This window comes from Podarcis raffonei, chromosome 15, assembly GCF_027172205.1.
Source record: "Podarcis raffonei isolate rPodRaf1 chromosome 15, rPodRaf1.pri, whole genome shotgun sequence".
Lineage (NCBI taxonomy): Eukaryota > Metazoa > Chordata > Lepidosauria > Squamata > Lacertidae > Podarcis > Podarcis raffonei.
The window spans coordinates 3938841-3954557 of NC_070616.1; the positions used below are offsets into that span (position 1 = coordinate 3938841).

Sequence of the window (15717 nt, forward strand, 5' to 3'; positions counted from 1 at the left end):
GAAACAGACTTGCCATTATTTCATTGCAATCTACTTTTTATCCTGCATTGCAAGGGGTTGGACTACCGTATTTTTCGCCCTATAGGACGCACTTTTTCCCCTCCAAAAACGAAGGGGAAATGTGTGTGTGTCCTATGGGGCGGATGCAGGCTTTCGCTGAAGCCTGGAGAGCGAGAGGCGTCGGTGCGCACCGACCCCTCTCGCTCTCCAGGCTTCAGGAAGCTATCCACAAGCCTCTCGCGCCCGGCGGGACCTCCCGCCGGGCGTGCAAGGCTTGGGGCGGCAGCCTGCAGCCCAAAGCACGGGGCAAGCTGCGGAGCCCGCCCCGTGCTTCGGGCAGATGTCGGCAAGCCTTGCGCGCTGGGCTCGCAAGGCTTGCAGGCAGCAGCCTGTTCTGGGGGCTGGGGTCGGGGGAAGCTCGGGCTTCCCCCGTGCCAGCCCTGCGCCTGGGGGGGAAATATTTTTTTTTCTTTATTTCCCCCCCCAAAAAAAAAACTAGGTGCGTCCTATGGGGCGGTGCGTCCTATGGGGTGAAAAATACGGTAGATGACCCCTGTCATCCCTTCCAGCTCTTCTAAGATCTCATCCCTCTTCTAATAATAAAATAAATAATAAAATTGTATTTACATCTCGCCCTCCCCAGCCGAAGCTGGGCTCAGAGCGGCTAACAACAATAAAAGTAACACAACATTCTAAAATAAATTCGTTTAAAAATCAATTAAAAATCAAATGAATGGCAACCATTGGGCTAGAGTTCTGCGAGGATTACCAAAGGAGGGGATCAGACTGTGCCTTGGCCAAAGGCCTGGTGGAACAGGTCTAAGGCAGATTGGGGAACCTCTGGCTAAATCCGGCCCTCTGAGCTTCTCTATCTGGCCCCCAAGACTCTCCCCAGGCCATTTCCCCTCACATCATTCGCTGGCCCCACTCTATCCCCCACCCACAAGGGCTGGGTCTCTGAACGACCTTGCCCCACCTTGGAAGCTTCCTTACAAGCAAGTGCCACCTTCAAGCTAGAAAAAGTACCCCATATGTGCTCTGAGGAGTACCTTGCAGGATCTCTCCCACTCTCCTCCCCCGCCAGTTTCCTCCCCACGACCACCATGTGAGGTAGGGCAGGCTAAGGTAAAGGGACCCCTGACCATTAGGTCCAGTCGTGACCGACTCTGGGGTTGCAGCGCTCATCTTGCTTTACTGGCTGAGGGAGCCAGCGTACAGCTCCCGGTCATGTGGCCAGCATGACGAAGCCGCTTCTGGCGGACCAGAGCACCGCAGGAAACGCTGTTTACCTTCCCACCAGAGTGGTACCTATTTATCTACTTGCACTTTGACGTGCTTTCAAACTGCTAGGTGGGCAGGAGCTGGGACCGAGCAACGGGAGCTCAGCCCATCGCAGGGATTCAAACTGCTGACCTTCTGATCGGCAAGTCCTAGGCTCTGTGGTTTAACCCACAGCGCCACCTGCGTCCCTCGGGCAGGCTAGGAGATAGCGATTAGCCTAGGGTCCCCTGCCTCTGCCAGAGAGCTTTGTGGCCATTTAGGGATTCAAAGTTGGGTCTTGCCGCTCTGCCCATCACTTCTTCCCAGCCCTGAGCTTCTGCTTCTGCGAGTGTCTGTAATTAGGCTGATTTGTCCCAAAAAATAATAGTGCAGAAGCCTTTGCTGCTCCTCTCACCTGAGCTACTCTGCCAGAAGCAGTCCATCTGTTCCATCTGTGTGGCTGATGGGTAATTATCTCCATGGCTGCTCCGAGGGAGGAGGAAGTGGTAATTAGATTTGGAATCTTTTCTGGGAAGCTGAGCTGAGTCACAGTTCAGGGTGCAAAGTGGCTGAGTCAGCAATTTGCATGATGGCCAGAGCAGAGGATGGACGGATGGACACCGCAGGGTCTGTAGTTAGGACCAGAGGTGTGGCTGTCTGGCGCCAGCATGGGTACCCGCCACAGTCACCAGGGTCACTGGCCCCGTGTCATACGAGGTGCTAACAGATGGGGGGCAATGCTGGCGCCGCCACTGCGACCAGATACGGCGACGATTCCCGGGAGAAAACCAGGAGGAGGAAAGGTCAGAGGAGTCCCAAGGGAACAGAGGGGCAGTGAGGCCCATAGAGCACGAGGGGCCAGCAGGAGAGGCAGAATCAGTAAATACAGAGAGGACCTGCGAGGCCGAAAGGACACCGGAACCAGAACCACGATTGAGCGAGCCGGTTGCGCCAGACCAAATAGCCCCATCACAGCCAGCATCCTTGGAACACGAGCCAGAACCTGAACCCCGGACCAGGGAACACCCCAGGCCGCAACGCACACGTAGGCCGCCAGCGTACCTCGAGGACTATGAATGCGACCTCCCGGGCAGGACTGGAACTTAGAGGGGAGGGGTGTTATGTACTGAGTTGAATAGGATCCAAACTGCAGCAGTCTGATTGGTCCTAGAACAATAGGATTCAGAATGCAGCAGTCTGATTGGTCCTAGAACAATGCAGCAGTATGATTGGTTGGCAGGAAGTACCCAATCATGCTCCAGATAGAAGTGAATCCACAACCTGATTGGCTTACAGTAGAATTCCGGAATTAGCCAATCATGTGCAGCCCATTGTGTAAATAATGTATATAAAGCAGATACCTTGAAGGGACTTTCATTCATTCCTCCTCACCACTATGAGCTGAATAAAGAGCATGAAATCACTTCGGGAGTGCAAGTTTTGCTAGGCGCAATTGAACCGTGCAGAAAACACAGCTCAAGTCACTCCCAAAGAAGATATTGGAGCACTCCACAAATCATTTGCTCCTGTACATGCATCGTACAGTTGTCGATTTGGCCCCACTAATTATTATTGTTGTACAGTTACGAGATTATTGTGTGATCCTAGCAGGGCGTGTGGCTGTGGCTATGATGTAGGGATCCAGCACTTTTGAATTTGCCACTGCACTGCTGGCTAGGACCGAAGAACAAGCCGGGAGTCGGGATCGAAGGACAAGTCAAGGATACAGGAATGCACAAGAGCTCAGCAAGGTCTCAATGCCCAAGGGAGGCTCAGCTGGGACAAGAATCCCGTCTTTTGGGCCCCATCTGCACTATACATTTTAAGCACTTTTCATAGTACTCCAAACAGTCATGGCACCCCCCAAAGATTCCTGCGAAGTGTAGTTTGTTAAGGGTTCAGAGCGTCGTTAGGAGACTTTCATTACCCTCAAACGAGCTACAATTTCCAGAGTGGTTCAACAATCTATACCTCTTCCCAGGGAACTCTGAGAATCGCTCCACACAATCATCCCAATCACTTGTGAACCTTTTCAAACATTTATGTTCCTGCGATCAGTTGTGAGTACAATAAGAAGAAGAAGAAGAGTTTGGATTTGATATCCCGCCTTTCACTCCCTTTAAGGAGTTTCAAAGCGGCTAACATTCTCCTTTCCCTTCCTCCCCCACAACAAACACTCTGTGAGGTGAGTGAGGCTGAGAGACTTCAGAGAAATGTGACTAGCCCAAGGTCACCCAGCAGCTGCAGGTGGAGGAGCGAGGAAGCGAACACGGTTCACCAGATTACAAGACTACCGCTCTTAACCACTACACCACTGGGTGATCACTGGGTTGTAAGCATAATCATGACAATAATAAGACCTGTGATGACTGAATTATAAACATGCTTTGTTGTTTAGTTGCTTAGTTGTGTCCGACTCTTCATGACCCCATGGACCAGAGCACACCAGGCACTCCTGTCTTCCACTGCCTCCCGCAGTTTGGTCAAACTCATGCTGGTAGCTTCGAGAACACTGTCCCACCATCTCGTCCTCTGTCGTCCCCTTCTCCTTGTGCCCTCCATCTTTCCCAGCATCAGGGTCTTTTCTAGGGAGTCTTCTCTTCTCATGAGGTGGCCAAAGTATTGGAGCCTCAGCTTTAGGATCTGTCCTTCCAGTGAGCACTCAGGGCTGATTTCCTTCAGAATGGAGAGGTTTGATCTTCTTGTAGTCCATGGGACTCTCAAGAGTCTCCTCCAGCACCACAATTCAAAAGCATCAATTCTTCGGCGATCAGCCTTCTTTATGGTCCAGCTCTCACTTCCATACAATTATTGTTTTGTAGTGCTCCGCCCTGTTATTTTGTACAGAGAGTGGTCTACACATTTTTAAACTAAACAAATAAATGATGGTGTGACTGTAAGTATAATAATAATAATGATAATTTATTATTGTTGTTTTGATTGGCTTGTTAAGAATATAACCAGAGCAATCATCTGTTGTCATGAATGGATTGCAAGGACAGTGTTTGTGGGCTTCCCATTGGAGATATCAGGTTGGCCACTGTGAGAACAGGATGCTGCAGTAGATGGGCCACTGGCCTGATCATACAGGCTCTACTTTGTATCTTCAGGAGAAGAAAGGGCTAAGGAATAAACACTACACTACACATCATAGGGAGTCCCTATGATGGTTGGGTGGCGCCTCCTTCTGGCAGCTCCTGCAGCCAAGCTGGTACCATGCATCTTGCTCTGCTTTTCTTTGGATCACATCAGCAAGGTAGAGAGTGGGGGTCTTGTTGTCTGGGTAGCCCAGGACCTCCGTACAAACTGCCCAGGCTTGCACCCCAGGGAGACCGCCTCTCCTGGTATGCCCCGCAGAGGACCTTAAGGTCCACAAATGACAACATTTTCGAGGTGCCAGGTCGCAAAGTGGTTAGATTGGTCTCAACTAGGGCCAGGGCCTTTTCAGTACTGGCCCCGACGTGGTGGAACGCTCTGTCACAAGAGACTAGGACCCTGCGGGACTTGACATCTTTCCGCAGGGCCTGCAAGTCAGAGCTGTTCCGCCTGGCCTTTGGTTTGGACTCAATCTGACCCCTATGTTTCCCTCCCCTTACAGTTTTGATCCATGGGCTACTTTTAAAATGAGGCTGCATTTTAAATTGCATTTTAACCTGTATTTTAAATTGGTTTAGTCCCCCAATTATGTTTTTACTGCAATTTTACTGGTGTTAACTGCCCTGAGCCCGGCTCTGTCCAGGGAAGGCGGGGTATAAATAAAATTTATTATTATTATTATTCAGTGCTGCTTTACCTCACCCCTGGAGGTGCACTCCATTGTCTCTTGAGACAGACAGATGCCAACAATTATCTGTGGTGGTTATCACAACTATCATTTCTTTGATCAAGGCCCATCCTCCTGCGCTGTGTTACGGAAGGGGGGGGCATGTCTTCTTCACCTTCTTCTTCGCTACAATATATCCATTTATTCCCAATTGTCAATGTCAAAAGGGACTAAAATCTATAAAATCCATAGAAAATCAACGTGCCAATTTGCTCAATTTCTCTAGGACTCCATGACACCTCCCCTGTCCATAATCCCTCAAGTAAGGTGTCAAGACCCTAATCCTGTCAAATCACTCTGCCAAGCCTTTCCTCCGGGCAATGCCAGGTGGCAGACTATGCATACATGGACCATTGTCTTCCCATCACCGGTACTCAGGAAGTGCTTATCTGCGCATATCTCCAGCTCTGCATATTCCCCCCTCCCTCCTCCATATGTTAATCCGGTGTAACCCAACCTCTCCTTAATGTATTCATGATGTAACTGGGATGTATTTTGCACTGTATTCTGGGACATGGAGGGAGTTTCAAAAGTTCATGTCACCCCTTTCTCGCTTTTCAATCTCGTCTTGAACCTGTTGCGCAATAAACTTGGATCTTCTGCAGTTTGCTCCTGTGCCCGGCTGAGCTCATTTTCTTCTGCAGGGACCCACGGATTTAGTCCGACGAGCTGGGTGGCAGAGTAGCCCCGCACCCAGATTTTAGCCGTAACAGTTGTCTCCCCCCACCTTGAACTAAGCGGCTCCAGCTGCCTTTCCGCAAAGGAGAGGTGTCCACGGATCCCTGCCATCAATCTCACACATTTGGTTCCCCTCCCTCCCTCTTTCTCGGAGTGCGATCCCACCTCACTATCAAGGTCTCGCTTTTCTGCCAAGATTCATAAACACTCCCTGCCTTGTTGAGCGACGCAGCCATCTGCCTGGGACCAACCACACTGTCATCCTCTCAAACCTTTTTTTTCCTAGTGATCTTTGCACAATTCTTTTTTAATAGAAAAGGGCATGTAGCAGAAAGTCAATTTTCATCAGACTCATTTCCCTAGGAATACAGAGCCAGACGATTCCTCCATCTAGCTCAGTGTTGTATACACTGATTGGCAGTAGCTCTGAGGTTTCAGGCAGGGAGTCTTTCCCCCCAACCCTGTCATTGGGGATGGAGCCTGGGGGACCTCTCCACGATAAGCAGATGCTCTGGGAGTTGGAGGTCAGCATTTTGAGGGCCAAAGCTTCCATGCCGCTGTGTTCGATAATCTGTTCAAAATATAAAAGGTCAACACGCAATGCAAAGGGCTGTGTCACTCACCTGAGGCGACCGCTACCTTCTTTAACCCCCTTCTTCCTCAGCCTCTTCTCTGTTAAGAGAAAATGAGAGAGGCTGTTTTGAAGAATTACCACTGGTTTCCAGAGAATTATCCAAGCAGGGAGATCAGAGACAGATCCTCTTCACTGGAACCTCCAATTGCTCCAGAAGAAGTGGAGGACCTGACTTTTTGTGCAGCTAACACACCTGAGAAACCAGAAGCCTTCTTTGTTTGGCTATTTCAGTTCTCTGGCATCAAACAACACTCTCTCTCTCAGCAACTCACCAGAGTCTTTTGCAAGACAGACGTTTAGGGCAGATCCTTCTGTAGCTCGGAGTCCGCAAAGGGTTTTCATCCCAGCTGGGAAGTCCAGCCTGCAGCTGAATTCAAAGACCAGCATTGACTCAACGTAGCCAGTTCACAGGATGCTGAAGAAAACCTAGTTATCTCTCCCGGCTTCTGCATTTCCCGGCTAAAGGAAGCACTCTAAGAATAGCATTAGAAATGTGTTTTTGGAGAGAAAGTAAGTTTAGGGCTGATTGTTGGAGTGGGGCGTGAACGCAGCGCCAAGGAGAGGCAGAGTCTGGTAGTACAAGGTTGATCAGCATAGCCTGATCTGGCGACTTGCAACCCGATAGACTGCGCTGACCAGCAGAGGCTCTCCAGTGTTTCAGGCAAGGACTCTTTCCCCAGCCTGGGATTGAAGCCAGGATCTGCTGCCTGTGAAACAATTCCTCCACCACTGTGGCCTTTCTCCCAAAAAATGAACCAAGATTCTAGTCCTCATGATTCTCATCTCATGATTTAACCGTCTAGCTCAGTACTTCCTACCCCGATTGGCAGCGGCTCCTTCTGCTCACAGATCCCAGCCTGGCTCTGGGTCATCTGACATTTCTGCATTTTTGGGCAGCATGGACTTTGCCGCCTGAGCAGCAAATGCAGAAATCCTTTCAAACAAGGCTCTCCGAAACCACCGGACCCTCACAGCAAAGAGAGGTGCTGGGCCCATTTCAGAGCACTTGCTTGGCATGCAGAATGTCCCAGGCTCAATCCCTGCTGGGATCTGCAGCTCAAAGCATCTCTGGTCCCAAGCAGAGTGGAGGAAAAATCCTTCCACAGCTGAGACCCTGGCGAGCGGCTGCCTGTCAGAGTAGGCAGTACTGGCCAGATAGCCTTATCTGGTAAAAGAAAACTTACCATGTTCCCCCATAAAGCAGGCATGGGGGGGGAGGGAATCCAGGCTGGGGGCCGCATTTCCTTCTGCGTAACCTCCAAAGGACTGAGAGGCAAAAGTTCAATGGAGTTAAATGTGGCTTTTGTACAGGGTTGTAAACAAAAGTTGCCCTTTTCCCTTATGGGATACCCAAGAGCCCATATAGAGTCCTTAGGTAGGTTCCCTATTGGTAGGAGAAAAGAACAGAGGCCAACCAGAGAATATTGAGAAGCAAAGCAGCTAGTAAGCCTGATCTTTATTGATCTGTTGGAATAGGGTGCTCCCCTCACATGCAGGAAAGGAGGACCCAGAACCAAGGTGTGCCTGCCCTTATATAGACATTTTAAATTCCCTGCCCTGGAGCTCAAGACCACCCCTCCATACATCATACATACATCACAGAAGGGGTGTAAGCCAAGACCACCCTCCACATACCAACATTACAGAAAAGGTGGCCTAAAACAGAAATTTGAATGTTGTTTTTTCCTGTCTGCCAGGTTATCTGATTGCCTTTCCTGATAGTCTGTCACCCATTAAAATGCTGATTACTCAATTCCTGAGACAATGGGAAGGCTCCCTGACACCCCCCTTCCTCCTTGCAGGGAAAACTTTGGTCAGTTTGGGAATCAAAAATGGTTTCAGGTCAGTCTTCCTGTGTTGATCTATGTACGTGCTTGGTTGGTACATCTATGAACATTTAATACATATCTAAGGTCCGTATAGTAAAAGCTATGGTTTTCCCAGTAGTGATATATGGAAGTGAGAGCTGGACCATAAAGAAGGCTGATCGCCGAGGAATTGATGCTTTTGAATTATGGTGCTGGAGGAGACTCTTGAGAGTCCCATGGACTGCAAGAAGATCAAACCTCTCCATTCTGAAGGAAATCAGCCCTGAGTGCTCACTGGAAGGACAGAACCTGAAGCTGAGGCTCCAATACTTTGGCCACCTCATGAGAAGAGAAGCCTCCCTGGAAAAGACCCTGATGTTGGGAAAGATGGAGGGCACAAGGAGAAGGGGATGACAGAGGACGAGATGGTTGGACAGTGTTCTCGAAGCTACCAGCATGAGTTTGACCAAACTGCGGGAGGCAGTGGAAGACAGGAGTGCCTGGCGTGCTCTGGTCCAGGGGGTCACGAAGAGTCGGACACGACTAAACAACTAAACAACAACAAAAAGAAGACCTTTAAATTCTTATCACAACAGTAGGCTAGTTTCTGCACGCAAAGAACTTCTGTCCTCCCTCCAGACAAGCAAAGATCAGAGTTCAAGGATGTTTTTCCATCCAGGCAAAGACACTCAAGAAGGATGTGAAGCAGGGCCAGTTAGGGGCGTGGCCTGGGTTGAGAGGCGTGGCCTGAGGAGGAGTGTGGTGTGGGAAGAGTCCCGAGAACCGGTCTGGCCAGAAACTCCAACCCAGCCCTGTTTTACAGCCGTGGAGATATCCTGGTGGCTGTTAACTCCAAAGGCCTCGGCCAGCTGGCTGACAGCTCGGGATCTCTTCCTTGAAATGATCCAGGCCAGGCCTTGAGGTCCGTACGTTGTGCAGCAGGCGGGCACACACACATGCCCACTTTCCGTACACAACACCCCTCCTGCTTTGATACTCCTAATTAGGTTTCATGGATGAAAAACCATCACCCGTTCTCCTCTCTCTCCCCGCCTAATCCAAATCTTTGCTTGTTAAGTGCCTCTCAGAGACATCTGCTTATTCTCCAAAGTAACCTAATTCCCACCCACCCACCCTGCAGCTCTGGCACCTGGCCCCGCCATTAGGCGAGGTGGAGAAAGCACCTTCAGACGGCACCATTTGGAGTTTTTCAGTTATTTCTGTTAACAATTTCTGATTGTACTAGGTCTGGGTGATGTGTCAATACATCGCCCAGGACCAGTTTGAGGGCCAGAGTGCAATGGTGCCTTTAAGGTAAAGGGACCCCTGACCATTAGGCCCAGTCGTGGCCAACTCTGGGGTTGCGGCGCTCATCTCGCTTTATTGGCCAAGGGAGCCGGCGTACAGCTTCTGGGTCATGTGGCCAGCATGACTAAACCGCTTCTGGTGAACCAGAGCAGCGCATGGAAACACCGTTTACCTTCCCGCTGGAGCGGTACCTATTTATCTACTTGCACTTTGACGTGCTTTCGAACTGCTAGGTTGGCAGGAGCAGGGACCGAGCAATGGGAACTCACCCCGTCGCGGGGATTCAAACCGCCGACCTTACAATCGACAAGCCCTAGGCTCTGTGGTTTAACCCACAGCGCCACCCGCATCCTCAATGGTGCCTTTACCCAGCGGTATATTGCAGGTGAAACCGCTGTCGCTCCTGAGTCCCTCCACTTCTGGAGAAACAAGCTCCATCGGTCCTGGGGCTCTGGGGTGAAACTGCTGTTGCTCCCGCCAAGACTGGGGCCAAGGCTGCTCATTCATTCCTCTGCACTCTGGGTGCTGGAGGAGCAAGAACAATGCATCACGATATCAGGATGTTTAGCTGGTGATGCATTGTGTTATAGGGGGGGAAACTGCTACTTTTCCCTTATGGGGTATTCCAGACCCTGAATAGAGTCCTTAAGTGGGTTCCCTATCAGTAGGAGAAAATAACAGAGGCTAACTAGAGAATATTGAGAAGCAAAGCGGCTAGTAAGCCTGATCTTTATATTAAACTGTTGCAACGGGGTCCTCACTCACCGCATGCAGGAGGGAGGAGGAACCCAAAACCAAGGTGCGCAAGCCCTTATATAGACATATGAAATTGCCCACCCTGTAAGCTCAAGACCACCCCAAAAACATCATACATACCTCACAGAAAGAGGATTTCCTCCAGCAGAAATCCTGTTAATGGTCACTGATTGCATTTCCTGGGCAGCCTGGGCATTCTCTTGTGATGGTAAATATTTTAATTCCTGAATCCAGGTCACAGGCTCACCCTATTCATACACAAATATGCCCTTAAGACAGGTAAGCAAAAGACCATGGAGAGGCTTCCCTTGCAGAGAAATATTTGAAGTCAATTTGGGAGAGTCAAAATGGTTTGGGAGAGTCAAAATGGCTTCAGGATTGCTCTCCTGTACTATTTCAGACGAGGACGCGGGTGGCGCTGTGGGTAAAACCTCAGCACCTAGGACTTGCCGATCATCAGGTCGGCGGTTCAAATCCCCATGGCGGGGTGCGCTCCCGTTGCTCGGTCCCAGCGCCTGCCAACCTAGCAGTTCGAAAGCACCCCCGGGTGCAAGTAGATAAATAGGGACCGCTTACTAGCGGGAAGGTAAATAGTGTTTCCGTGTGCTGCGCTGGCTCGCCAGATGCAGCTTGTCACGCTGGCCACGTGACCCGGAAGTGTCTTCGGACAGCGCTGGCCCCCGGCCTCTTAAGCGAGTTGGGCGCGCAACCCCAGAGTCGGACACGACTGGCCCGTACAGGCAGGGGTACCTTTACCTTTACTATTTCAGACACGTGGTTTATATACTTACGTATGCGTTCGCCTTGTACATTTATGAATGTTTATTTTATATTTGGGACCTTGGAATTCTTATAACAATCGCAATGTTGAAAAGTGGATGTTGCCCAGCCCTAGATTTTGTGTGTGTGTGTGCTCTGTTTATGCCTGTTGCTAATTTTTATTTAACCTGCAATGTGGATAACGGCTAGAATATACGTCGGCGTGTGGTTTCACTTGCAGGTACTTGAAACCGGACGAAGACAAGAAATCTAAACACAAGACGGCGGTGAAGAAGAAAACACTCAATCCTGAATTCAATGAGGTAAAGTCACTCTGGTTTCAGGTGTTTGTTACAGATCTATGGGAGGTGGAAAAGGCCCTAAATGAAGGGACGTAGGAAGGTGACACATTCTGACCATTGGTCCACCCAGCTCAATACTTTGGTCTCCAAAGTTTCAGACTGAGGACATCCCATCCCTAGTCTTGAAGCGCTGAAGGAAGCAGGTCTGGAGTGCTGCTGTGGTGAGCTTAGCAACAAGCAAAATGCCAGGCTCCTCATATTTTATTTCTTCCAGGGGTATGGAATACCGGCAGCCCTTCAGATGCCACTAGACTACAACTCCCACAATCCCTGGGCACTAGCCGTGCTGGTTGCTGGGAGTTGGAGTCCAACACCATCTGGAGGGCCACCATTTCTCTGTCAGGGTGAAGGGGGCACTGCCCCACCAACCCACATCTGCTCTCAGCCAATATCCAACTGCATGCATTCCCACTTAAAACCAGTCCAGGGGGTTGGTACTGCATGTCAGATTCCTCCTCCTTAGCAGATAGGAAAATGGGCACCAAGTGAAAATGAGTTGGCCCTTGCTTGACACTGAACTTAAGAACATAAGAGGAGACTGCTGGATCAGGCCAATGGCCCATCTAGTCCAGCATCCTGTTCTCACAGTGGACAGTGTTGTAAACAAAAATCTGCCCTTTTCCCCCTTATGGGGTATCCAAGAGCCCATATAGAGTCCTTATGTAGGTTCCCTATTGGTAGGAGAAAATAACAGAGGCCAACCAGAGAATATTGAGAAGCAAAGCAGCTAGTAAGCCTGATCTTTATTGATCTGTTGCAACAGGGTCCTCACTCACCACACGCAGGAGGGAGGAGGAACCCAGAACAATGGCGCGCAAGGCCTTATATAGACATTTTAAATTGCCCGTCCTGGAGCTCAAGGCCACCCCTCCATACATCATACATACATCACGGAAGGGGTGCAACCTAAGACCACCCCCCAGATACATCATACCTACATCACAGAAAAGGCGGTCCACAGCAGAAATCTGAGTGACTTGTTTCTCTGTCTGACACAGGTTACCTGCTTAATGGTCACTTGATTGGATTGCCTGGGGAGCCTGGCCAGTCTTTTGAAATGATAAATACTTAGTCAGGTCACAGGCTCACACCCTATTCATATCTTAAATGTGCCCTTAAGACAGGATTTGTGAGGAAAGAAGCAATGGGGAGGTTTCCCACTCTGACCTTGCAGAGAAATATTTGAGGTTTGGGAATCAAAAACGGTTTCAGGTCGGTCTTCCTGTGCTGATCTATGTACGTGCTTGGATGGTACACTTCTGAACATTTAACATATATCTAAGACCTCAAAATTCCTATCACACCAGCCAGATGGGAAACCCACAGGCAGGATTCGAGCACAAGAGAACTTTCCCCTCCTGTGGTTTCCAGCAAATGGTATTCAGAAGGATTGCTGCCTCTGACCGTGGAAGCAGAGCAGAGGCATCCTGTGGCAGTGAGTTCCATAGTTTAGCAATAGCCTTCTCCTCCATGAATTTGTCTGATGCTCTTTTAAAGCCACTTAGGTTGGTGGTCATCACTACCTCCTTGTGGGAGGGAGTTCCACAGATTAACTATGTGCTGCATGAAGAGGACTGTCTATTCTGTGCCCTGATTCTTCCAACATTCAGCTTCGTTGGGTGTTCCCAAGTTCTAGCATTACGAAGGATAAAAAAATAAAATAAAATTATCCACTTTTTAAATTCCATGTGTAATTTTAGAAACTTCTATCAGGTTGACTCTTACTCACCTTGTCTCTAAACTAAAAAGTCCCCAGCACACTGGCGCCGCCTCCTGTTTGGGCTCCCGACTTTCACACTATCAGCCCCAATTGGCACCAACCAGCACCCCCTGCAAACTGCAATTTCTCCAGTGCACCACCAAGTTTGCAGCTCTGGTTCATTGAAAGAGTGCTGGACGATTGGAGTGAGAAGTTTGGAAACACATCCTGAATACAAGTTTATTCCCTTTCCACTGCAGGAATTTTGCTACGAGATTAAGCACGGTGACTTGGCGAAGAAGACCTTAGAGGTGACGGTGTGGGACTATGACATTGGCAAATCAAACGACTTTATTGGTGAGTCTGAGGTTCCCAAGGGAGGCCTGCAAAGCTTTGATAGTTTAATTGTCAAGGCACTGGACTGTTAAATGTCACCTGGATTCAGCATGACCTTTACAGCAGATTGCACAGATTCCCACTAAATATCTTCCCACGAGGGATAGAGGGCTCAGCTCTTGTCAATTTAATTTCCCAGTGCGTGACAATTTCACCTGTGTTTATTCTTAAACCTCTTCCATCCCATTTCCATATTAATCTGTAATTTAAAAAAAAATCCATACCAAAAAATATCCATACAAAAATTTGTATTTCAATACATACTTGTATGTATCTGATCACAAAATAGTATGTTGAATACAGAGTTTATTTCAATACCCGCATTGGCCCCCTGAAATTCATATTTTGCAACGCATTCTGGTGCAGTTCTTCTGAGCCAAGAATCTATGTTGCAAAACTTGGAGAAGTACAAAAACTGAAGAATAATTATGTCTTGGTTCCATGTTCTTAGTCCAGGAGGTGAGAATTTGGTCTGTTCCCCCATTCGCAGAATTGCAGAATTGGAAGGGACCACGAGAATTATCTAGACCAACCCCAGCAGTGTGGGAATCTGCAGTTCAGGACTCGAACATGGGACTCGAACCCGCAACCCTGAGATTAAGAGTCTCATACTCTGAGCTATCTCCTTCCTCCTTGAAAGAGGAAGCCACAGCCAATATACACACAGTTTTTAGAAGACTACAGGGGTAAACCATGATTTGGGTGATTTGCCCACCCTCCAACTCCAGACCACCCACAGAAACATCGTACATACATCACAGAAGGGGTGTAGTAGCCCAGGACCACCTCTCCCAATACATCATACCTATATCACAGAAAAGGCGGTCTACAACAGAAATCCGAGTGCGTTGTTTATCTCCTGTCTGGCAAGTTACCTGATTGTATTATCTGGGTTTTGGCCCCTCTTTTGTAACTACTGAATTCCTGAATCTAGATCACAGGCCACAGGCTCACACCCTGTTCATATCTTGAATGTGCCCTTAAGACAGGATTTGTGAGGAAAGAGACAATGGGGACCTTAAAATTCTTATAACACAATAATGCAAATCCAAATTTTGTATTGATCCTTTTTGGGGGGAGGGGATGCATAAACAGCCACCAGGTTCTGCCTGCCCATTTGTCTCTCATTTGTCTCCCTCAGGTGGCGTGGTGCTTGGGATCAATGCCAAAGGGGAGCGCCTGAAGCACTGGTTTGACTGCTTAAAAAACAAGGATAAGAAGATTGAGCACTGGCACACGCTCACAAACGAGTTGCCGGGGGCTCTCCTCAGCGATTGACCTCACAGACACACCCCAGATACCTGGGAAGAGCATAGCACACAACCCTGGCCAAGGAACAACGGCTGCCTTCGGATTTCCTGTTTACTTCATGCCACGGGAGGGATCCCATCTTGGCAAGGATTGAGAGGGGGCGGGCCTTGCTTGGAAGGTCCCAGCTATGGCCAATTTGCAGGGAACTATTTGACACTGCTACACGCCCCCCCCTTAAAAAACCACAAAAAACAACCCACAACAACTTGTTATTTCCTGTTGTTTGCAAGCTTCAGTCCTACAGATTTCTCTGGGATGCCTTGAATTTACTCTTGCAGCAAGTTGGTTTTCTCTGTGTGTGTGTGCGTGTGTGTTTGGGGGTGGGGTGGGTTGGTCCAGAGGGCTGCATGCATTAGATCTGTGACTTCTTTGATATTCTGGATTCAGTCCTTGCTGCCTTGTGAACACAGTGGCAACATGAATGCACAAATATATAGTAATATAGATACATAGATACATGGGTAAGGGGTTTTCGCTCTTCCTCTTTTCATTTGGTTTTTTTGTAATATGTAACTGATGCAAAGTGTTTTGTTGAATCTCCGAATTAAGAGATACTCGGTGACATCTCTAGCTGTTGTCTGTCCTTGGTGTGTATGTGCGGGAGACGGGGTAGGGGGTGGGCAGAGGGTGGTTTGTTTTCAATTTTGCTCTGAAGTATTTCAGCCGTCCTGCTAGATAAGCGGTGAAGAAGCTGTGGCCCTCAAGATGCTTTTGGGTTCCAGCTCCCATCGCTCCCCAGACCACTGGCCATGCTGGGACCTAAAAGTGTAAGAGGCTGCCTTATACCCAGACTGTTGGTCCATTCAGCTCAGTGTTCTCTGCACGGACTGGCAGCAACTTTCTGGGGGTTTCCTACAGGGAGTCTTTTTCCCCAGCCCTATCATTGGGGATTGAACCTAGGGGACATCTCCACGATAAGCAGA

General features: G+C 49.0%; 1 protein-coding gene across 1 annotated transcript in view; it reads left to right on the top strand.

Annotated features, from left to right (window-relative positions):
• DOC2B (double C2 domain beta) overlaps positions 1-15364 on the top strand; it is a 124188-nt gene extending 108824 nt beyond the window's left edge. Inside the window, exons 7-9 of the mRNA XM_053367862.1 lie at positions 11268-11349; positions 13348-13444; positions 14625-15364. Of these exons, the coding sequence (XP_053223837.1) occupies positions 11268-11349; positions 13348-13444; positions 14625-14761 (316 nt within the window). The 3' untranslated portion in view covers positions 14762-15364. The remainder of the gene's footprint in view (positions 1-11267; positions 11350-13347; positions 13445-14624) is intronic.
• The last annotated feature ends 353 nt before the right edge of the window (positions 15365-15717 follow it).